The 24,528-nt window shown below is 51.4% G+C and overlaps 1 protein-coding gene across 1 annotated transcript; it reads left to right on the plus strand.

The window, feature by feature from the left end:
- Positions 1–1,448: 1,448 nt before the first annotated feature.
- Positions 1,449–23,544, plus strand: LOC143793442 (PC-esterase domain-containing protein 1A-like). Its single transcript, XM_077280402.1, has 10 exons — positions 1,449–1,538; positions 7,015–7,110; positions 8,138–8,220; positions 18,627–18,859; positions 18,932–19,073; positions 19,531–19,777; positions 20,000–20,089; positions 20,203–20,262; positions 22,301–22,375; positions 23,087–23,544. Exons 2-10 carry the CDS (start codon positions 7,038–7,040, stop codon positions 23,272–23,274), a joined length of 1,191 nt encoding a protein of 396 aa, XP_077136517.1. The 5' UTR covers positions 1,449–1,538; positions 7,015–7,037; the 3' UTR covers positions 23,275–23,544.
- The last annotated feature ends 984 nt before the right edge of the window (positions 23,545–24,528 follow it).

The raw sequence follows: 24,528 nt of genomic DNA on the forward strand, positions 1-24,528 counted from the left end.
GTCTGCAGAGCATCTCCCCTATAGCTGTGTACTATCCTCCTGTCTGCAGAACATCTCCCCTATATCTGTGTACTATCCTCCTGTCTGCAGAGCATCTCCCCTATATCTGTGTACTATTCTCCTGTCTGCAGAGCATCTCCCCTATAGCTGTGTACTATCCTCCTGTCTGCAGAACATCTCCCCTATAGGTGTGTACTATCCTCCTGTCTGCAGAGCATCTCCCCTATAGCTGTGTACTGTCCTCCTGTCTGCAGAGCATCTCCCCTATATCTGTGTACTATCCTCCTGTCTGCAGAGCATCTCCCCTATAGCTGTGTACTATCCTCCTGTCTGCAGAACATCTCCCCTATATCTGTGTACTATCCTCCTGTCTGCAGAGCATCTCCCCTATAGCTGTGTACTATCCTCCTGTCTGCAGAACATCTCCCCTATAGGTGTGTACTATCCTCCTGTCTGCAGAGCATCTCCCCTATAGCTGTGTACTGTCCTCCTGTCTGCAGAGCATCTCCCCTATAGCTGTGTACTATCCTCCTGTCTGCAGAGCATCTCCCCTATAGCTGTATACTGTGCTCTTCTGCAGAACATCTCCCCTATAGCTGTGTACTATCCTCCTGTCTGCAGAGCATCTCCCCTATAGCTGTGTACTATCCTCCTGTCTGCAGAGCATCTCCCCTATAGCTGTGTACTATCCTGTCTGCAGAACATCTCCCCTATAGGTGTGTACTATCCTCCTGTCTGCAGAGCATCTCCCCTATAGCTGTGTACTATCATCCTGTCTGCAGAGCATCTCCCCTATAGCTGTGTACTATCCTGTCTGCAGAGCATCTCCCCTATAGCTGTGTACTATCCTCCTGTCTGCACATCTCCCCTATAGCTGTGTACTATCCTCCTGTCTGCAGAGCATCTCCCCTATAGCTGTGTACTATCATCCTGTCTGCAGAGCATCTCCCCTATAGCTGTGTACTATCCTCCTGTCTGCAGAGCATCTCCCCTATAGCTGTATACTTTGCTCTTCTGCAGAACATCTCCCCTATATCTGTGTACTATCCTCCTGTCTGCAGAGCATCTCCCCTATAGCTGTGTACTATCCTCCTGTCTGCAGAGCATCTCCCCTATAGCTGTGTACTATCCTCCTGTCTGCAGAGCATCTCCCCTATAGCTGTGTACTATCCTCCTGTCTGCAGAGCATCTCCCCTATAGCTGTGTACTATCCTCCTGTCTGCAGAACATCTCCCCTATAGCTGTGTACTATCCTCCTGTCTGCAGAGCATCTCCCCTATAGCTGTGTACTATCCTCCTGTCTGCAGAACATCTCCCCTATAGCTGTATACTGTGCTCTTCTGCAGGACGTTGCTCGGGATCCCAGGACAGGACGCAGCTGGCAGTGAGGGGGTTACCTCCGCCCATCGTCCCTGACATTTGCTCTGGACATTTTTAGTTCCTGAGTGTGGGGGGCGTGGAGAGCTGCGCAGCATATCGCACTCGGGAATACCGGAGTATTGGGGCTGTCAGTGCTCCGCTCCCTGCGAGAGCTGCAGGTAAGAATCATAGGTGCAGTGCATTGTGGGAGCTTGGTGGGCACAGGTGGGGGATCCGAATATGGTGGTCCGGAATATCCTGAGGGGCGCAGATGTCCGACATCTGACTGATCCCACAGCGCATCACCCCGGTATAAAGTCTGTGAGGAGATGTACCGTGTAATACTCCTCATACCGGGCTCTGTGGGAAGATGTACTGTGTAATACCATACCGGGCTCTGTGAGGAGATGTACCGTGTAATACTCCTCATACCGGGCTCTGTGGGGAGATGTACCGTGTAATACTCACCATACCGGGCTCTGTGGGGAGATGTACCGTGTAATACTCACCATACCGGGCTCTGTGGGGAGATGTACCGTGTAATACTCACCATACCGGGCTCTGTGGGGAGATGTACCGTGTAATACTCCTCATACCGGGCTCTGTGAGGAGATGTACCGTGTAATACTCCTCATACCGGGCTCTGTGGAGAGATGTACCGTGTAATACTCCTCATACCGGGCTCTGTGGGGAGATGTACCGTGTAATACTCACCATACCGGGCTCTGTGGGGAGATGTACCGTGTAATACTCACCATACCGGGCTCTGTGAGGAGATGTACCGTGTAATACTCACCATACCGGGCTCTGTGAGGAGATGTACCGTGTAATACTCCTCATACCGGGCTCTGTGGGGAGATGTACCGTGTAATACTCACCATACCGGGCTCTGTGGGGAGATGTACCGTGTAATACTCACCATACCGGGCTCTGTGGGGAGACGTACCGTGTAATACTCACCATACCGGGCTCTGTGGGGAGATGTACCGTGTAATACTCACCATACCGGGCTCTGTGGGGAGATGTACCGTGTAATACTCCTCATACCGGGCTCTGTGGGGAGATGTACCGTGTAATACTCCTCATACCGGGCTCTGTGGGGAGAGGTACCGTGTAATACTCACCATACCGGGCTCTGTGGGGAGATGTACCGTGTAATACTCCTCATACCGGGCTCTGTGGAGAGATGTACCGTGTAATACTCCTCATACCGGGCTCTGTGGGGAGATGTACCGTGTAATACTCCTCATACCGGGCTCTGTGGGGAGATGTACCGTGTAATACTCCTCATACCGGGCTCTGTGGGGAGATGTACCGTGTAATACTCACCATACCGGGCTCTGTGGGGAGATGTACCGTGTAATACTCCTCATACCGGGCTCTGTGGGGAGATGTACCGTGTAATACTCCTCATACCGGGCTCTGTGGGGAGATGTACCGTGTAATACTCCTCATACCGGGCTCTGTGGGGAGACGTACCGTGTAATACTCCTCATACCGGGCTCTGTGGGGAGATGTACCGTGTAATACTCACCATACCGGGCTCTGTGGGGAGATGTACCGTGTAATACTCACCATACCGGGCTCTGTGAGGAGATGTACCGTGTAATACTCACCATACCGGGCTCTGTGGGGAGATGTACCGTGTAATACTCCTCATACCGGGCTCTGTGGGGAGATGTACCGTGTAATACTCCTCATACCGGGCTCTGTGGGGAGATGTACCGTGTAATACTCACCATACCGGGCTCTGTGAGGAGATGTACCGTGTAATACTCACCATACCGGGCTCTGTGGGGAGATGTACCGTGTAATACTCACCATACCGGGCTCTGTGGGGAGATGTACCGTGTAATACTCAGCATACCGGGCTCTGTGGGGAGATGTACCGTGTAATACTCAGCATACCGGGCTCTGTGGGGAGATGTACCGTGTAATACTCAGCATACCGGGCTCTGTGGGGAGATGTATCGTGTAATACTCCTCATACCGGGCTCTGTGGGGAGACGTACCGTGTAATACTCACCATACCGGGCTCTGTGAGGAGATGTACCGTGTAATACTCACCATACCGGGCTCTGTGAGGAGATGTACCGTGTAATACTCCTCATACCGGGCTCTGTGAGGAGATGTACCGTGTAATACTCCTCATACCGGGCTCTGTGGGGAGATGTACCGTGTAATACTCCTCATACCGGGCTCTGTGAGGAGATGTACCGTGTAATACTCACCATACCGGGCTCTGTGGGGAGATGTACCGTGTAATACTCCTCATACCGGGCTCTGTGGGGAGATGTACCGTGTAATACTCACCATACCGGGCTCTGTGAGGAGATGTACCGTGTAATACTCCTCATACCGGGCTCTGTGAGGAGATGTACCGTGTAATACTCCTCATACCGGGCTTTGTGAGGAGATGTACCGTGTAATACTCCTCATACCGGGCTCTGTGGGGAGATGTACCGTGTAATACTCACCATACCGGGCTCTGTGAGGAGATGTACCGTGTAATACTCCTCATACCGGGCTCTGTGAGGAGATGTACCGTGTAATACTCACCATACCGGGCTCTGTGAGGAGATGTACCGTGTAATACTCCTCATACCGGGCTCTGTGGGGAGATGTACCGTGTAATACTCCTCATACCGGGCTCTGTGGGGAGATGTACCGTGTAATACTCACCATACCGGGCTCTGTGAGGAGATGTACCGTGTAATACTCACCATACCGGGCTCTGTGGGGAGATGTACCGTGTAATACTCCTCATACCGGGCTCTGTGAGGAGATGTACCGTGTAATACTCCTCATACCGGGCTCTGTGAGGAGATGTACCGTGTAATACTCACCATACTGGGCTCTGTGGGGAGTTGTACCGTGTAATACTCCTCATACCGGGCTCTGTGGGGAGATGTACCGTGTAATACTCACCATACCGGGCTCTGTGGGGAGACGTACCGTGTAATACTCCTCATACCGGGCTCTGTGGGGAGATGTATCGTGTAATACTCCTCATACCGGGCTCTGTGGGAAGATGTACTGTGTAATACCATACCGGGCTCTGTGGGGAGATGTACGGTGTAATACTCACCATACCGGGCTCTGTGGGGAGATGTACCGTGTAATACTCCTCATACCGGGCTCTGTGGGGAGATGTACCGTGTAATACTCCTCATACCGGGCTCTGTGGGGAGATGTACCGTGTAATACTCACCATACCGGGCTCTGTGAGGAGATGTACCGTGTAATACTCACCATACCGGGCTCTGTGAGGAGATGTACCGTGTAATACTCACCATACCGGGCTCTGTGGGGAGATGTACCGTGTAATACTCCTCATACCGGGCTCTGTGGGGAGATGTACCGTGTAATACTCACCATACCGGGCTCTGTGAGGAGATGTACCGTGTAATACTCACCATACCGGGCTCTGTGGGGAGATGTACCGTGTAATACTCACCATACCGGGCTCTGTGGGGAGATGTACCGTGTAATACTCAGCATACCGGGCTCTGTGGGGAGATGTACCGTGTAATACTCACCATACCGGGCTCTGTGGGGAGATGTACCGTGTAATACTCACCATACCGGGCTCTGTGGGGAGACGTACCGTGTAATACTCCTCATACCGGGCTCTGTGGGGAGATGTACCGTGTAATACTCACCATACCGGGCTCTGTGGGGAGATGTACCGTGTAATACTCCTCATACCGGGCTCTGTGGGGAGATGTACCGTGTAATACTCACCATACCGGGCTCTGTGGGGAGATGTACCGTGTAATACTCCTCATACCGGGCTCTGTGGGGAGATGTACCGTGTAATACTCAGCATACCGGGCTCTGTGGGGAGATGTACCGTGTAATACTCACCATACCGGGCTCTGTGGGGAGATGTACCGTGTAATACTCCTCATACCGGGCTCTGTGAGGAGATGTACCGTGTAATACTCCTCATACCGGGCTCTGTGGGGAGATGTACCGTGTAATACTCACCATACCGGGCTCTGTGAGGAGATGTACCGTGTAATACTCCTCATACCGGGCTCTGTGAGGAGATGTACCGTGTAATACTCACCATACCGGGCTCTGTGGGGAGATGTACCGTGTAATACTCCTCATACCGGGCTCTGTGAGGAGATGTACCGTGTAATACTCCTCATACCGGGCTCTGTGGGGAGATGTACCGTGTAATACTCCTCATACCGGGCTCTGTGGGGAGATGTACCGTGTAATACTCACCATACCGGGCTCTGTGAGGAGACGTACCGTGTAATACTCACCATACCGGGCTCTGTGGGGAGATGTACCGTGTAATACTCACCATACCGGGCTCTGTGGGGAGATGTACCGTGTAATACTCCTCATACCGGGCTCTGTGGGGAGACGTACCGTGTAATACTCATACCGGGCTCTGTGAGGAGATGTACCGTGTAATACTCCTCATACCGGGCTCTGTGGGGAGATGTACCGTGTAATACTGACCATACCGGGCTCTGTGGGGAGACGTACCGTGTAATACTCACCATACCGGGCTCTGTGAGGAGATGTACCGTGTAATACTCACCATACCGGGCTCTGTGAGGAGATGTACCGTGTAATACTCACCATACCGGGCTCTGTGAGGAGATGTACCGTGTAATACTCACCATACCGGGCTCTGTGGGGAGATGTACCGTGTAATACTCACCATACCGGGCTCTGTGGGGAGATGTACCGTGTAATACTCACCATACCGGGCTCTGTGAGGAGATGTACCGTGTAATACTCACCATACCGGGCTCTGTGGGGAGATGTACCGTGTAATACTCCTCATACCGGGCTCTGTGGGGAGATGTACCGTGTAATACTCACCATACCGGGCTCTGTGAGGAGATGTACCGTGTAATACTCACCATACCGGGCTCTGTGAGGAGATGTACCGTGTAATACTCACCATACCGGGCTCTGTGGGGAGATGTACCGTGTAATACTCACCATACCGGGCTCTGTGGGGAGATGTACCGTGTAATACTCACCATACCGGGCTCTGTGAGGAGATGTACCGTGTAATACTCACCATACCGGGCTCTGTGGGGAGATGTACCGTGTAATACTCCTCATACCGGGCTCTGTGGGGAGATGTACCGTGTAATACTCCTCATACCGGGCTCTGTGGGGAGATGTACCGTGTAATACTCACCATACCGGGCTCTGTGGGGAGATGTACCGTGTAATACTCCCCATACCGGGCTCTGTGAGGAGATGTACCGTGTAATACTCACCATACCGGGCTCTGTGAGGAGATGTACCGTGTAATACTCACCATACCGGGCTCTGTGGGGAGATGTACCGTGTAATACTTCCCATACCGGGCTCTGTGGGGAGACGTACCGTGTAATACTCCTCATACCGGGCTCTGTGAGGAGATGTACCGTGTAATACTCACCATACCGGGCTCTGTGGGGAGATGTACCGTGTAATACTTCCCATACCGGGCTCTGTGGGGAGATGTACCGTGTAATACTCACCATACCGGGCTCTGTGGGGAGATGTACCGTGTAATACTCACCATACCGGGCTCTGTGGGGAGATGTACCGTGTAATACTTCCCATACCGGGCTCTGTGGGGAGATGTACCATGTGCTGCTGTCGGTGACTGCCTGGTCTCTTCTCTTGCAGGGTCTGGATGTCGGAGGGCAGTTATGGGGGTCTTCCGCTCTGTTCATGTCCGCCAGTTACTGCACAACAAGTTCGTCGTTGTCCTCGGAGACTCCAGTAAGTGACAAAATCCTACATGTACTGTGTGTATATATCTGTATCCCCCTCATCTGCAGAGCAGTTCTCCCCAGTAGTCAGGTCGGAGCCGGCTGCTCGTGGTGATGATGGCTTCGGGGTCGTGTCTGACCATTTCTCAAGTCTGAGCCTTCTCCTCGCGGTGATGATGGCTCTGATCTCGTGTCTGAGCAGTTCTCCCCCAGTAGTCAGGTCAGAGCCGGTTGCTCGTATTGATGATTGCTCCTGGCTCGTGTCTGAGCAGTTCTTCCCAGTAGTCAGGTCAGAGCCTGCTGCTTGTGGTTATGATGGCTCCGGGCTCGTGTCTGAGCAGTTCTCTTCTCCCCCAGTAGTCAAGTCAGAGCCGGCTGCTCATGCTGATGATGGCTCCCGGTTCGTGTCTGAGCAGTTCTCCCCAGTAGTCAGGTCAGAGTCGGCTGCTTGTGGTTATGATGGCTCCCGGCTCGTGTCTGAGCAGTTCTCCACAGTAGTCAGGTCAGAGCCGGCTGCTCGTGCTGATGATGGCTCCTGGCTCGTGTCTGAGCAGTTCTTCCCAGTAATCAGGTCAGAGCCGGCTGCTCATGATGATGATGATGATGGCTCTGGGCACGTGTCTGAGCAGTTCACCCCAGTGGTCAGGTCAGACCTGGATGCTCTTAGGCTCCTGTCTGAGCAGTTCTCCCCAGTAGCCAGGTCAGAGCCGGCTGCTCGTATTGATGATGGCTCCGGGCTCCTGTCTGAGCAGTTCTCCCCAGTAGTCAGGTCAGAGCCGGCTGCTCGTATTGATGATGGCTCCGGGCTCCTGTCTGAGCAGTTCTCCCCAGTAATCAGGTCAGAGCCGGCTGCTCGTATTGATGATGGCTCCGGGCTCCTGTCTGAGCAGTTCTCCCCAGTAGCCAGGTCAGAGCCGGCTGCTCGTATTGATGATGGCTCCGGGCTCCTGTCTGAGCAGTTCTCCCCAGTAGTCAGGTCAGAGCCGGCTGCTCGTGGTGATGACTTCTACCGCTCACTGCGACTTTTTGTCTTTCAGTCCAGAGATCGGTGTATAAAGATCTGGTGAAGTTTCTGCAGAAGGACGAGTTTCTATCTGAAGAGCAGCTGAAAAGAAGACCGGTGAGCCTCTCTGTGTTTGGGGCCGGAGGATTTCCGCTTTCTCACCTTTCAGGGATGCACTTATTTATTCTTGTGCTATAATCAGCAAATCGCAGGGAAGAGAAAGCAGAAAAGTTTCTGCTCTGCGAATCTCTGCCATAAGATACAGGAAAAATATTTGCATCGATATGAAAATGGGAAATAATCATGTTGGATGGAGAGTCCTCAGGGGCCGGGGCCTCGTCATCACAAAATCTGAGGAGTCTCTGCAGTAATGAGAGAAGCGATGGGAGGGGGAGACAGATGAAGACTGGAGGGGGCGTCACAGCTCCTGGACCTGACCCCACGGCCCCGACCTCACAGGGGCATCTCAACCTGGACCAGTCCTTGATTAGTGGGCAGGAGGCCTTTCACACTCTTAATCTATGATCTGCAGCGATATTTCTGGCCTCATCTGTCGCTCCCTTCCCACCACTTGTCACATTACCGCTCTTTACTATGAGGCTCCTCAGATTTTGTCTTGAACGCCTGATGAGGTTGCAGGAGTCTCCAGAGCTGCCATCTGTTATCCTTTCAGCCATTAATAAGCACCCTGAGATCTCTACATTGTGATTACTTTTGTACTAAGATAATAAGTAAGTGACAGATAATGAGAAAATAGGAACGGTGAGATGAGAAATAGAAGAAAGTGGATACGTTCTCTGCTACATTGTAAATCATTACCGGAAACACTTTAAAAATAAACATGAGATCGATACAGGAACGTCTGGAAGATCCAGATACAAAGAAACCAAGAGCCGACACCATGGACCCGACCCAAAATGGATGAGAACACGAAAACCTGATCAGATCTCGGTTCTCAGTGAGAATATTCAGGACAACACAAATCAGCCCAATGTCAAAGGAAAAACTGAAATCATATGCGTTCCAGACCATAATGATCCGTGTATGAGCCCGCGTGTCTGTATGTGTCCTGACATCCCATAATATGATCAGTGTGTGCCCCATGTGTCTCTATGTATCCTGACATCCCATAATGTGATCAGTAGTGTTTGATACTCCAGAGTTGAATGCATCTGTGAGGGCACAAGCTCCAGACTGACCTCCAAGTGATGTCCTTAGTAAGGTGCTCCTATGTCCCGTCTGTACCCGGTTCCTTATCTGTGATGTCCTTAGTAAGGTGCTCTAGTGTCCTGTCTGTACCTGGTTCCTTATCTGTGATGTCCTCAGTAAGGTGCTCCTGTGTCCTGTCTGTACCTGGTTCCTTATCTGTGATGTCCTCAGTAAGGTGCTCCTGTGTCCTGTCTGTACCTGGTTCCTTATCTGTGATGTCCTTAGTAAGGTGCTCCTGTGTCCTGTGTGTACCTGGTTCCTTATCTGTGATGTCCTTAGTAAGGTGCTCCTGTGTCCTGTCTGTACCTGGTTCCTTTTCTGTGATGTCCTTAGTAAGGTGCTCCTGTGTCCTGTCTGTACCTGGTTCCTTATGTGTCATGTACTTAGTAAGGTGCTCTTGTGTCCTGTCTGTACCTGGTTCCTTATCTGTGATGTCCTTAGTAAGGTGCTCCTGTGTCCTGTCTGTACCTGGTTCCTTATCTGTGATGTCCTTAGTGAGGTGCTCCTGTGTCCTGTGTGTACCTGGTTCCTTATCTGTGATGTCCTTAGTAAGGTGCTCCTGTGTCCTGTCTGTACCTGGTTCCTTTTCTGTGATGTCCTTAGTAAGGTGCTCCTGTGTCCTGTCTGTACCTGGTTCCTTATGTGTCATGTACTTAGTAAGGTGCTCTTGTGTCCTGTCTGTACCTGGTTCCTTATCTGTGATGTCCTCAGTAAGGTGCTCCTGTGTCCTGTCTGTACCTGGTTCCTTATCTGTGATGTCCTTAGTAAGGTGCTCCTGTGTCCTGTCTGTACCTGGTTCCTTATCTGTGATGTCCTTAGTGAGGTGCTCCTGTGTCCTGTGTGTACCTGGTTCCTTATCTGTGATGTCCTTAGTAAGGTGCTCCTGTGTCCTGTCTGTACCTGGTTCCTTTTCTGTGATGTCCTTAGTAAGGTGCTCATGTGTCCTGTCTGTACCTGGTTCCTTATGTGTCATGTCCTTAGTAAGGTGCTCCTGTGTCCTGTGTGTACCCGGTTCCTTATCTGTGATGTCCTCAGTAAGGTGCTCCTGTGTCCTGTCTGTACCTGGTTCCTTATCTGTGATGTCCTCAGTAAGGTGCTCTTGTGTCCTGTCTGTACCTGGTTCCTTATCTGTGATGTCCTTAGTAAGGTGCTCCTGTGTCCTGTCTGTACCCGGTTCCTTATCTGTGATGTCCTTAGTAAGGTGCTCCTGTGTCCTGTCTGTACCTGGTTCCTTATCTGTGATGTCCTTAGTAAGGTGCTCCTGTGTCCTGTCTGTACCTGGTTCCTTATCTGTGATGTCCTCAGTAAGGTGCTCCTGTGTCCTGTCTGTACCTGGTTCCTTATCTGTGATGTCCTCAGTAAGGTGCTCCTGTGTCCTGTCTGTACCCGGTTCCTTATCTGTGATGTCCTCAGTAAGGTGCTCTTGTGTCCTGTCTGTACCTGGTTCCTTATCTGTGATGTCCTTAGTAAGGTGCTCCTGTGTCCTGTCTGTACCCGGTTCCTTATCTGTGATGTCCTTAGTAAGGTGCTCCTGTGTCCTGTCTGTACCTGGTTCCTTATCTGTGATGTCCTTAGTAAGGTGCTCCTGTGTCCTGTCTGTACCTGGTTCCTTATCTGTGATGTCCTCAGTAAGGTGCTCCTGTGTCCTGTCTGTACCTGGTTCCTTATCTGTGATGTCCTCAGTAAGGTGCTCCTGTGTCCTGTCTGTACCTGGTTCCTTATCTGTGATGTCCTCAGTAAGGTGCTCCTGTGTCCTGTCTGTACCCGGTTCCTTATCTGTGATGTCCTCAGTAAGGTGCTCCTGTGTCCTGTCTGTACCCGGTTCCTTATCTGTGATGTCCTCAGTAAGGTGCTCCTGTGTCCTGTCTGTACCTGGTTCCTTATCTGTGATGTCCTCAGTAAGGTGCTCTTGTGTCCTGTCTGTACCTGGTTCCTTATCTGTGATGTCCTCAGTAAGGTGCTCTTGTGTCCTGTCTTTACCCGGTTCCTTATCTGTGATGTCCTCAGTAAGGTGCTCCTGTGTCCTGTGTGTACCTGGTTCCTTATCTGTGATGTCCTTAGTAAGGTGCTCCTGTGTCCTGTCTGTACCTGGTTCCTTATCTGTGATGTCCTTAGTAAGGTGCTCCTGTGTCCTGTCTGTACCTGGTTCCTTATCTGTGATGTCCTCAGTAAGGTGCTCTTGTGTCCTTTCTGTACCTGGTTCCTTTTCTGTGATGTCCTTAGTAAGGTGCTCCTGTGTCCTGTCTGTACCTGGTTCCTTATGTGTCATGTACTTAGTAAGGTGCTCTTGTGTCCTGTCTGTACCTGGTTCCTTATCTGTGATGTCCTCAGTAAGGTGCTCCTGTGTCCTGTCTGTACCTGGTTCCTTATCTGTGATGTCCTTAGTAAGGTGCTCCTGTGTCCTGTCTGTACCTGGTTCCTTATCTGTGATGTCCTTAGTGAGGTGCTCCTGTGTCCTGTGTGTACCTGGTTCCTTATCTGTGATGTCCTTAGTAAGGTGCTCCTGTGTCCTGTCTGTACCTGGTTCCTTTTCTGTGATGTCCTTAGTAAGGTGCTCCTGTGTCCTGTCTGTACCTGGTTCCTTATGTGTCATGTACTTAGTAAGGTGCTCTTGTGTCCTGTCTGTACCTGGTTCCTTATCTGTGATGTCCTCAGTAAGGTGCTCCTGTGTCCTGTCTGTACCTGGTTCCTTTTCTGTGATGTCCTTAGTAAGGTGCTCATGTGTCCTGTCTGTACCTGGTTCCTTATGTGTCATGTCCTTAGTAAGGTGCTCCTGTGTCCTGTGTGTACCCGGTTCCTTATCTGTGATGTCCTCAGTAAGGTGCTCCTGTGTCCTGTCTGTACCTGGTTCCTTATCTGTGATGTCCTCAGTAAGGTGCTCTTGTGTCCTGTCTGTACCTGGTTCCTTATCTGTGATGTCCTCAGTAAGGTGCTCTTGTGTCCTGTCTGTACCTGGTTCCTTATCTGTGATGTCCTTAGTAAGGTGCTCCTGTGTCCTGTCTGTACCCGGTTCCTTATCTGTGATGTCCTTAGTAAGGTGCTCCTGTGTCCTGTCTGTACCTGGTTCCTTATCTGTGATGTCCTTAGTAAGGTGCTCCTGTGTCCTGTCTGTACTTGGTTCCTTATCTGTGATGTCCTCAGTAAGGTGCTCCTGTGTCCTGTCTGTACCTGGTTCCTTATCTGTGATGTCCTCAGTAAGGTGCTCCTGTGTCCTGTCTGTACCTGGTTCCTTATCTGTGATGTCCTCAGTAAGGTGCTCCTGTGTCCTGTCTGTACCCGGTTCCTTATCTGTGATGTCCTCAGTAAGGTGCTCCTGTGTCCTGTCTGTACCCGGTTCCTTATCTGTGATGTCCTCAGTAAGGTGCTCCTGTGTCCTGTCTGTACCTGGTTCCTTATCTGTGATGTCCTCAGTAAGGTGCTCTTGTGTCCTGTCTGTACCTGGTTCCTTATCTGTGATGTCCTCAGTAAGGTGCTCTTGTGTCCTGTCTTTACCCGGTTCCTTATCTGTGATGTCCTTAGTAAGGTGCTCCTGTGTCCTGTCTGTACCTGGTTCCTTATCTGTGATGTCCTCAGTAAGGTGCTCTTGTGTCCTGTCTGTACCTGGTTCCTTATCTGTGATGTCCTCAGTAAGGTGCTCTTGTGTCCTGTCTGTACCTGGTTCCTTATCTGTGATGTCCTTAGTAAGGTGCTCCTGTGTCCTGTCTTTACCCGGTTCCTTATCTGTGATGTCCTCAGTAAGGTGCTCTTGTGTCCTGTCTGTACCCGGTTCCTTATCTGTGATGTCCTCAGTAAGGTGCTCTTGTGTCCTGTCTGTACCTGGTTCCTTATCTGTGATGTCCTTAGTAAGGTGCTCCTGTGTCCTGTCTTTACCCGGTGCCTTATCTGTGATGTCCTCAGTAAGGTGCTCCTGTGTCCTGTCTGTACCCGGTTCCTTATCTGTGATGTCCTCAGTAAGGTGCTCCTGTGTCCTGTCTGTACCTGGTTCCTTATCTGTGATGTCCTCAGTAAGGTGCTCTTGTGTCCTGTCTGTACCTGGTTCCTTATCTGTGATGTCCTTAGTAAGGTGCTCCTGTGTCCTGTCTTTACCCGGTTCCTTATCTGTGATGTCCTCAGTAAGGTGCTCTTGTGTCCTGTCTGTACCTGGTTCCTTATCTGTGATGTCCTCAGTAAGGTGCTCTTGTGTCCTGTCTGTACCTGGTTCCTTATCTGTGATGTCCTCAGTAAGGTGCTCTTGTGTCCTGTCTGTACCTGGATCCTTATCTGTGATGTCCTCAGTAAGGTGCTCTTGAGTCCTGTCTGTACCTGGTTCCTTATCTGTGATGTCCTTAGTAAGGTGCTCCTGTGTCCTGTCTTTACCCGGTTCCTTATCTGTGATGTCCTCAGTAAGGTGCTCCTGTGTCCTGTCTGTACCCGGTTACTTATCTGAGTATCTGTGGTCAGCATTGTTGTGTCAGCTCCACTATCACTGTGAGCCCTTTCCATCTCTCCTCTTCTATCCCAGCAATTAGCTCTTACCAGTAACAATATAAGCGAGTGCTACAATGTGACAAACCTCGGTATACCGCCATCCTTCTATATAAACCCTCCACACTCGGGCTTAACCATGAAATTACCTTCTATTCACACCTAACATGATACGTCTGATACAGTTTGGTCATAACTGGGCGTCTGCCTCATCCCCTCTTTTTCAGATATAAAATAATCCAGTTCCATCTGTTTGCAGCTGATACATTGTTAAAAGTCAAAGTTTAGAGCGTTTCTACCGGCTCCAATGAGAACAACGGTGAGAAAACCTCTGTCTGTTTCTCCGGGATGGTAAATTCTGTGTGACTGTAGCGTTACAGACCGGACCCCCAGCCGGGATGACCCATCATCGCAGTGTTAGGACTCTGTCTCTGTTCTGTTCGCACACAAAATATTCCTTGGAGCTCCAGACAAAATCTAAATCCCACAGATTGCGGAGACTTGTGGCGTTCTGTGTAATCGGACACATCAGGGTCTTTCTGTTCCAATGTGTTACATAACGTTCCGCCATCTGCAGCGATTTCCCAGAGTTCAAGGTCTTTCTCCACTGCTACAAACAGCAGATTAGTTACATTCTCCAGCTGGGAAAACGCCAACCTTACAGGAGGAACGGTGGAAGAAAGCTCCCCACAAACGATCATCCTCCAATCCTGACCTTGTGCTCAGATTATAGATTCTGTTACAACACAAATACATAAAACACCCAAACAACATATAAACATGGAAACGTAAATCGCCCTATCTGCCCATTTAATATTATTGCCGCACCCGTAAAAGTCCGGTCCAGATCTAAAACTATATTCACCATACATTAAACGACAAAAAAAACTAAAATTTTAACGCACAAGATTCGCTTTCTTCTCAGTCTCTGCGCTTTCCACAAAAAATGTAATAAAATGAGGCCAAAAGGCTGTGAATAAAAATGGAAGCTCCCTGTGGGAAATGCCTGACCGCACACCGTCCAATGACCAAAACATAACCAACGTAACAAGAATTTGGGTTTAGACATTATTTTTTTTTGAGCACTAAAACATAATAGAACACTATCATTTTCTTTTTCCCAATTTTACCACACTGGGATTTTTTTTCCTTTCTCTGATACATCATATTGTAAACTGGTTTAATTCAAAACTACAACGCAAACGACAAGTAGATGGAGCTGAGCTTTGTATCAAGTTGTTTATTTCACCTCCGAGCTGGATTCGCATCTGCTCAGCTCAGTTCTGCTGTATAATGTCCTCTATGCTGCTTCTTCTGAATGTCTGTCACATAGACAGGAGTATGAACAATATACACCGCACACTCTGGGAGTATATAATGCAAATGTAATGGAATTTATTTCTGTTACATTAGACATAAGACTCAATAATGTAGAACGTGACCAGAAGTTTAAGCTGATGTTTCGACTCTTCCCGAGTCTTTATCAAAATAGGTCGCTAGAAAAAATAAAACATATGTAAGCAAACAATGCCAATGGTACAGATATCGTATATACAAAACAAATACAATAAAATAAACATAAAAATCAACCAAGTGAAGGTCAGGCCCTAAAAAAATTGAATAAAGGCATAGTGGGTCCATAGCAAACAATAGGCACCAACCAATCAAACAATACATTAGGGCCCAGGGTGAAGTGGAGGAACGTCACGTCCATAGCAGGCAATAAGTACTAATCGCTAAATGAAAAGCTATGTAAAGGAGGGAAAATTGGGGGACGTGACAAAGTGGAAAAACCCAAAGACCAGGGTATAAGGTAAGTTAAATGAGTGGTAGTCACGCTGCATAAGCATAAATAGACAAGGTGGTAGCATACAGCCACAAAGTGAGTTTTACCTTAGCCAGTGAAAATAGAGGCAGACGTGGAAGAACCCCTTGCAGGGTTAGAGGATAGATACTCCAGTCCTGGGGTGTGTGACGTTACCTGATCGGATAAGCATGGAAAGGTGCCCTGGCGGCGTGTACTGAGCAGTCTGAGTGTGTGCTAGACGGGCACTGCCAATATCGGCCCTGACAACTTGATCCTTGATATTAGGAGGCCGGTACCGCGGATCCCGGTGCTCATAAACCAGAGCGCTCACACCAGCAGCCACAGGTCCTACTCCGCTAGGCGCGGGAGCACCGCTATATTACACACCTCCTCCAGGTAATATGCTGCTCACCGAGCGTGGATCCACCTTCACCCACACTGCCACCTATGATTAACCATTTACATTAATTCTAGACCCAACGCTCGTCGGGACGGCTACTCATAACCCTACCCCTCTAATACTACTCTTCAGGTACTGTGCACACAGCACCTGGGTGCCTCTTTTTTATCGTTCTGTGTATCCCCATTAACCCTGTCTATTCTCTACAGTATCCTCTAACCCTGCAAGGGGTTCTTCCACGTCTGCCTCTATTTTCACTGGCTAAGGTAAAACTCACTTTGTGGCTGTATGCTACCACCTTGTCCATTTATGCTTATGCAGCGTGACTACCACTCATTTAACTTACCTTGTACCCTGGTCTTTGGGTTTTTCCACTTTGTCACGTCCCCCAATTTTCCCTCCTTTACATAGCTTTTCATTTAGCGATTAGTACTTATTGCCTGCTATGGACGTGACGTTCCTCCACTTCACCCTGGGCCCTAATGTATTGTTTGATTGGTTGGTGCCTATTGTTTGCTATGGACCCACTATGCCTTTATTCAATTTTTTTAGGGCCTGACCTTCACTTGGTTGATTTTTATGTTTATTTTCTTTGTTTTGTATATACGATATCTGTACCATTGGCATTGTTTGCTTACATATGTTTTATTTTTTCTAGCGACCTATTTTGATAAAGACTCGGGAAGAGTCGAAACGTCAGCTTAAACTTCTGGTCACGTTCTACATTATTGAGTCTTATGTCTAATGTAACAGAAATAAATTCCATTATATTTGCATTATATACTCCCAGAGTGTGCGGTGTATATTGTTCATACTGATGTTTATGGGCTTATCCAGTCCACTACACCAGCACCTCGCCTAATATTGATCCTAGTGCACACCAATTATTCTTTACATAGACAGGAGAGCAGAATCTCATCTGTGTGCGCTGTGTATGGAGACATTATAGCAGCTTGTCTCTCACAAGCTGAGAGTCTGAGGGAGAGGGAGACTGAGAAAGAAATACAGGGAGCGGGAGACTCTGAGGGAGCGGGAGACTCTGAGGGAGCGGGAGACTCTGAGGGAGCGGGAGACTCTGAGGGAGCGGGAGACTCTGAGGGAGCGGGAGACTGAGAAAGAAAGACAGGGAGCGGGAGAGTCTGAGGGAGAGGGAGAGTGAGGGAGTGGGAGACTGAGAAAGAAATACAGGGAGCGGGAGACTCTGAGGGAGCGGGAGACTCTGAGGGAATGGGAGACTCTGAGGGAGCGGGAGACTGAGAAAGAAAGACAGGGAGCGGGAGACGCTGAGGGAGCGGGAGACTCTGAGGGAGCGGGAGAGTGAGGGAGTGGGAGACTGAGAAAGAAAGACAGGGAGCGGGAGACTCTGAGGGAGCGGGAGACTGAGAAAGAAAGACTGCAGCAGGGAAAACTGGTGACATTGAGGGTCCTAGTCCTATTGAGGCCACCCAGCCATTTCTCATGTACACAGTAATCGTTATCTGGACGTCTCAGTTCCTCTTTCACTCTGACTGCGTGATCTATTACAGAAGGTTCAGTGCACGTCTGAAGCGCGATCATACTGTGTGAACAGGCTACGAAACAGGGCATTGCGCAGTGTAAATGGGGCCCCAAGACCGCTGCTATGCTCCCTGCTGCACAACCCCCTCCACTGCGGCCCCCACACGTTAGAATGTCGTGAGAGATGCAACAATAAATGGACTCCAACACAGAAAGCAAAATACAATAACAGGTTACTGAACTGATAACTACAGAAAGATACATGATATCTAAGGATGTATCACCAGAGATCAGCACCGGCCACATACAGCGCAGAGCCGATAAACGCGCCTCGTTGTCTTTGGTGGGCCTTCCCTGCAGCAGAGGCCCACAATCTTGCACTTTCATCTTCTCGCTGTCTGACCCTGACCATATATCCCCCATTTGGAGCTGCAGCTCCTGACTGGCCTGGGGCTCTAAGTCATGTCCTTGGTAACTTGGGCTCGTGTTCATCTGTACCAGGTTCCTTATCTGTGTAACTGAAGTAAGAATTGAGTTGGTCGATCCATTATCAGAATTAACCCTTTCCAATGATTTCCACCACTGGTTCTACCACTTGAACTAATTCTTACCAGTAACAATATGAACGTGTGCTACAGGGTGATAAACCTCCGTTCACACTGTACTATACCTTCCACGTCTGGGGTTAACCATTCACGTGACGTTAACCCATAGTTCCCAGTTTGCTGCTTCTAATAGGAGCCGGCGTGATTCTCTGCTCTGGTTTGCCGCCTTGCTGTATGTAACTGGTGTCCCGTCCGTGGCCTCTTCTTCCTGCCGACCACCTTCTATTTACGCTCCACTCTTCCATGGGACCCCGGTGCGGGATCGTTAGCTGCCATGTTAAGATCTTGTGTCTCTGGACCATCCTCTGATCAGACAGTGTGAGGAGACCGCTCCATCCATCATGGATACATTTGTACCTGGACTTTCTCTTATTGATCTCTAATTTATTACGATGTTTCCGGTGATGATTAACAATGTAGCGGAGACCGTTTCTGATGGATTTTCCTTTATCGTCCAGTTCTTCTGATTATTCTGCACTTGTTTCAGTGACTGGATCTCCGATCCTCCTGTCCATGGTTGAGCTGTTGTTCTTCTCCGCAGGGGGAATTCACTTTTGAGAATGACTCCCTGGTAGAGGGCGGCCAAATGAATGAATTGCACAATGGGACCACGTACCGAGAAGTGCGGCAGTACCGGAGCGACCACCATCTTGTCCGCTTCTACTTCTTGACCCGCGTCTACTCTGCTTACCTGGAAAGCATACTGTCAGATTTCCAGAGCGGCCCCCAACCGGATGTGCTGATCGTAAACTCCTGCATCTGGGATGTCAATAGGTGACCGCCACTACCATGGTGTCCACCACCGCCATATTGGTGACAGATCCTCACTGTCCTCATCTCCTGCAGGTACAATGACCCACAACTGGAGGGCTACAAGACCAACCTGGACCACCTGTTCCTGCGCCTCAAACAGGTTCTGAGCCCCCAGTGCCTCGTCATATGGAGCACGACTATGCCGGTCGGATACAGGGAGAATGAGATCCCGGAGGTAAGTGCACCAATGTCTGACCTTGGAGGCAGGGGCTACGTGTATCATGAAGACCTCATCGCTGTCCCCATCGGGGCTCACAATCTACATTCCCTATCAAGTTGTCTTTGGACTGGGGAAGGTAACAGTACCCGGAGGAAGCCCACGGGTAGAACAGATGATGGTGGGATTTGCCCCCAGCTCGGCAGGGCTGTTTGTGCTGTCCCCTGAGCCCCCACGCTGCCCATAGTATTAGCACCACTCGATGCGCTTAGCATCATGCATGTGATGCAGTCTAGTCTTCACATCTGCATGAAAGTGCCCGATATATACTGTCAGCAGAAGCCCCCACCATATGGACGTATACAGGCCCCACCAGGGTACGTTGCCCACCAGCTCCCAGTGTAGTGATGACCTATTTATGGTACAACCTTCTCCATGACACGTCTTCATCCATGCTTGTGTTTTCTGTCTCCAGTTCCATAAGATCCCACACAACCTGCAGACGGGCATCGTGGAGGGGAACTTCTTCAGCGCCACTCTAGCGGATTTCCACAAGATGGACGTGTTGGACATGCACTACCACTTCCGCTTTGACCTGAAATTCCGATGCCGTGACGGCGTCCACTGGAACTATTGGGCACATCGGAAGTACACCCAGATCCTGCTGAGCAACATTGCATTGGCCTGGGGGGTGGAGCCCCCCAAGGACCAGATGCCGGAAGGTGCGTGAGACCACTTATCTCCACACCACGTGTTATCTGTTCTCTGCACACGGCTCGCTGTGGTCTGCGGAGCCCACAATCTGCAGCCTGTATAGTCCTGGGCTAGATAATGCCCCCCGCCTTATCCTTAGAATAAGTCCTTCAGTAAGTGGACCTTAGGTCTGTACATTGCAGGTTGGTGCCCCATCCTTGTTATAATCTGCTCTTTTCTCAACGTTCCAGACTCTGTTGTTCTCCTCACGGCTCCTCGTTCATCTGCACCTTACCTCAAACAGCAGCCCCCAAGACAGGAGCAAGAGCTGTATAGCCAGGGTAAGATATCATTGCTGCCCACACTCTGGGGTAATTGTGGGATCACCGTGCACAGGGCGGAGGATACAGGCGCAGTATTGGGCCGACACAACAGCTTTTGTATCTCTGTGCAGGTGCTGCCTACATGCCGGGATACATACCCTTCGATGGGAGTGAAATCGGCGCCGTGTCTGGTGAGTATCGCTGCCTAATACTTCTCTGTGGCCTTACACAGGCACGAGGCGCATGGCAGGCACAGAGTAGGGGTACAAGTAACATTACTGAGCATATCACCGATGAGAAGCTCTCCAGCCCCAATGCTGAGCACCAAGCTCAAGTCTTCACTCGTCATTCCTCCATCATGTTGCAACTCTTGCCCCATTGTCCTCTTCTCTTCCCTCTGTCCTATGTCTCCTCTTTCCGCACTGCGTCGTCATCTCCTCTTTCCGCACTGCGTCGTCGTCTCTTCCCGCACCGCGTCGTCTCCTTCTCTACCCGCACCGTGTCGTCTCCTCCTCCTCTTTCCGCACCGCGTCGTCTTCTCCTCTTTCCGCACCGCGTCGTCGTCTCCTCTTTCCGCACTGCGTCGTCGTCTCCTCTTCCCGCCCCGCGTCGTCGTCGTCTCCTTCCCGCACCGCGTCGTCGTCGTCTCCTCCTCTTCCCGCACCGCGTCGTCGTCTCCTCCTCTTCCCGCACCGCGTCGTCGTCTCCTCCTCTTCCCGCACCGCGTCGTCGTCTCCTCCTCTTCCCGCACCGCGTCGTCGTCTCCTCCTCTTCCCGCACCGCGTCGTCGTCTCCTCCTCTTCCCGCACCGCGTCGTCGTCTCCTCCTCTTCCCGCACCGCGTCGTCGTCTCCTCCTCTTCCCGCACCGCGTCGTCGTCTCCTCCTCTTCCCGCACCGCGTCGTCGTCTCCTCCTCTTCCCGCACCGCGTCGTCGTCTCCTCCTCTTCCCGCACCGCGTCGTCGTCTCCTCCTCTTCCCGCACCGCGTCGTCGTCTCCTCCTCTTCCCGCACCGCGTCGTCGTCTCCTCCTCTTCCCGCACCGCGTCGTCGTCTCCTCCTCTTCCCGCACCGCGTCGTCGTCTCCTCCTCTTCCCGCACCGCGTCGTCGTCTCCTCCTCTTCCCGCACCGCGTCGTCGTCTCCTCCTCTTCCCGCACCGCGTCGTCGTCTCCTCCTCTTCCCGCACCGCGTCGTCGTCTCCTCCTCTTCCCGCACCGCGTCGTCGTCTCCTCCTCTTCCCGCACCGCGTCGTCGTCTCCTCCTCTTCCCGCACCGCGTCGTCGTCTCCTCCTCCTCTTCCCGCACCGCGTCGTCGTCGTCTCCTCCTCCTCCCGCACCGCGTCGTCGTCGTCTCCTCCTCTTCCCGCACCGCGTCGTCGTCGTCTCCTCCTCTTCCCGCACCGCGTCGTCGTCGTCTCCTCCTCTTCCCGCACCGCGTCGTCGTCTCCTCCTCCTCTTCCCGCACCGCGTCGTCGTCGTCTCCTCCTCCTCCCGCACCGCGTCGTCGTCGTCTCCTCCTCTTCCCGCACCGCGTCGTCGTCGTCTCCTCCTCTTCCCGCACCGCGTCGTCGTCGTCTCCTCCTCTTCCCGCACCGCGTCGTCGTCGTCTCCTCCTCTTCCCGCACCGCGTCGTCGTCGTCTCCTCCTCTTCCCGCACCGCGTCGTCGTCGTCTCCTCCTCTTCCCGCACCGCGTCGTCGTCTCCTCCTCTTCCCGCACCGCGTCGTCGTCGTCTCCTCCTCTTCCCGCACCGCGTCGTCGTCGTCTCCTCCTCTTCCCGCACCGCGTCGTCGTCGTCTCCTCCTCTTCCCGCACCGCGTCGTCGTCGTCTCCTCCTCTTCCCGCACCGCGTCGTCGTCGTCTCCTCCTCTTCCCGCACCGCGTCGTCGTCGTCTCCTCCTCTTCCCGCACCGCGTCGTCGTCGTCTCCTCCTCTTCCCGCACCGCGTCGTCGTCGTCTCCTCCTCTTCCCGCACCGCGTCGTCGTCGTCTCCTCCTCTTCCCGCACCGCGTCGTCGTCGTCTCCTCCTCTTCCCGCACCGCGTCGTCGTCGTCTCCTCCTCTTCCCGCACCGCGTCGTCGTCGTCTCCTCCTCTTCCCGCACCGCGTCGTCGTCGTCTCCTCCTCTTCCCGCACCGCGTCGTCGTCTCCTGTTCCCACACCCTGATCCCCACGTATACTCTTGTTCTCTGCACTGATACTTTACACTGATGACATATTCTTTGTTTCAGACATTTCGCCCTTTGTGACCGATAGCCCTCTACTGAGCCCCAACATAACCCCCGGCTACTTCATCCCGCCACCAGGTAATGACCCCACAGTCAGTGATCATGGGGGGGATTTATATGGGAGGTCAGAGCGACAAACACCAGCATCTCTGCTCCTACTACTCCCACCAGCAGCACCACATCCCCTGAAAGGTCCTTTTCTCCAGTTGTCTCCAGAGCTGCAGTCACTATCCTGCCATTACATGTGTTATCCTTTAGTGACCGCAGCTCTGGAGGCGACTGTTCTGCCATTACACCACATCTTAGCCTCCAGTCACCTCCAGAGCTGCAGTCACTATTCTGCCAGTACTTCTCCTCCAATTGCAGTTGACAGTTTTCTAAGTAGCTAGTAGAAGTGAACGCAGCTCTGGAGGTGACTGGAGTGATAGAGAATGAATAGTGATGAGCGAGTGTACTCGTTGCTCGGGTTTTCCAGAGCACGCTCAGGTGATCTCTGAGTATTTATAACTGCATTGATTTACGGCTACTAGACAGCTTGATTACATGTGGGGATTCCCTAGCAACCAGGCAACCCCCACATGTACTCAGCCTGGCTAGTAGCTGTAAATCATTCAACTACAGCAATGAATACTTAATCTCCGAGCACTAAGAAATACTCGGAGATCACCCGAGCAACAAGTATACTCACTCATCACTAATAATGAACTGACCTTATATGGTGATCAGATGATGGGTGGAGTAGTCCTTGTATATCAGAGCCTCATCATACGTCTTGTCCTTCTCTTCCAGGTCCTCCTCCGCCTCCTTCAGTTTTACCCATGATGCTGCTGCAAAACATGAATTTCGGCTACTATCAATCCTGGGACTTGATCCCACCACATGCCTGGAAAATGAAACATACAAAGAGGCTGAAGCCGGTAGCAGGCTGGAGACCCCCGTACCGCCGACCCCCAATGCATCCTACTGGGAACTACTGACCATTCAGCTGCATTCTCCAGAGTCTCATGACTGCTGGGGTTAACTGTTCAGGCCCTGCGAGTCCCCTGATTCATGGGGGCCCTACGAGTCACCTGACTCATGGGGGGGACCTGCGAGTCGCCTGACTCATGGGGGCCCTGCGAGTCGCCTGACTCATGGGGGGGCCCTGCGAGTCACCTGACTCATGGGGGGACCTGCGAGTCGCCTGACTCATGGGGGGACCTGCGAGTCGCCTGACTCATGGGGGGGGCCCTGCGAGTCACCTGACTCATGGGGGGGGCCCTGCGAGTCACCTGACTCATGGGGGGGCCCTGCGAGTCACCTGACTCATGGGGGGGGCCCTGCGAGTCGCCTGACTCATGGGGGGGCCCTGCGAGTCGCCTGACTCATGGGGGGCCCTGCGAGTCGCCTGACTCATGGGGGGGCCCTGCGAGTCGCCTGACTCATGGGGGGGCCCTACGAGTCGCCTGACTCATGGGGGGACCTGCGAGTCACCTGACTCATGGGGGGGGCCCTGCGCTGTGAAGGCCCGGTCCCTGGCACTATGCTGCTATTCTTGAATTTTGCACTGTTTTCCCTGAAGTGAAGGTTTCCTCGTTTCTTGTACTGAAGCTCTCAGGAGGATTTTTATTAACTGCTGATAGTGTTTGCGCCTTGGAGGGAGAGCGGCGGGGCAGGAGACCCTCCGGGAACTGCCCATCTTCTGTGTATTTCTGATCACATGATTGGAGTTCCATTCATGTTTTGGCAACAATGTATCCAGTGAGGTCTCCAGAGCTGTGATTGGAGCAGTGGAATCATGTGACTACTCATAAATGACCTGCTACAGCAGCTCTGTGATTGGTCCAGATATGTCACATGGTCTATGGCTGGTTTTAAAGTATTTTTCCATATACAGTGTGTCTGTAAAGTCATGGTGCACTTTTGGTGCCCTTTCTCTGGCCCAATCATATCAAACTTGTGCCTTATATCCCATTATGTCCTATGTTCTTCATGTATCTTCCTGGGCCTGACGCCATTTACATTGTTGTCTCTCGTCTGCTGTGATTTCTTGTAGCCACTCAATTTGATTTTACATTTTTATGTACACTCTATTGTTTTTATATATCTAATAAATGATAATTTTTACTATGTGGTTATGGTCCTTTTTTGTTTTCTTTACCTTTTTCCTTCACTGCCGCCTGCAGCATTTGTGTTGGAGGATCGGGGGTCGCAGCCACCACCTGATTATTCGCCTTACTTGCTGATGGTTG

Source organism: Ranitomeya variabilis, chromosome 1, assembly GCF_051348905.1.
Source record: "Ranitomeya variabilis isolate aRanVar5 chromosome 1, aRanVar5.hap1, whole genome shotgun sequence".
Taxonomy (NCBI): domain Eukaryota; kingdom Metazoa; phylum Chordata; class Amphibia; order Anura; family Dendrobatidae; genus Ranitomeya; species Ranitomeya variabilis.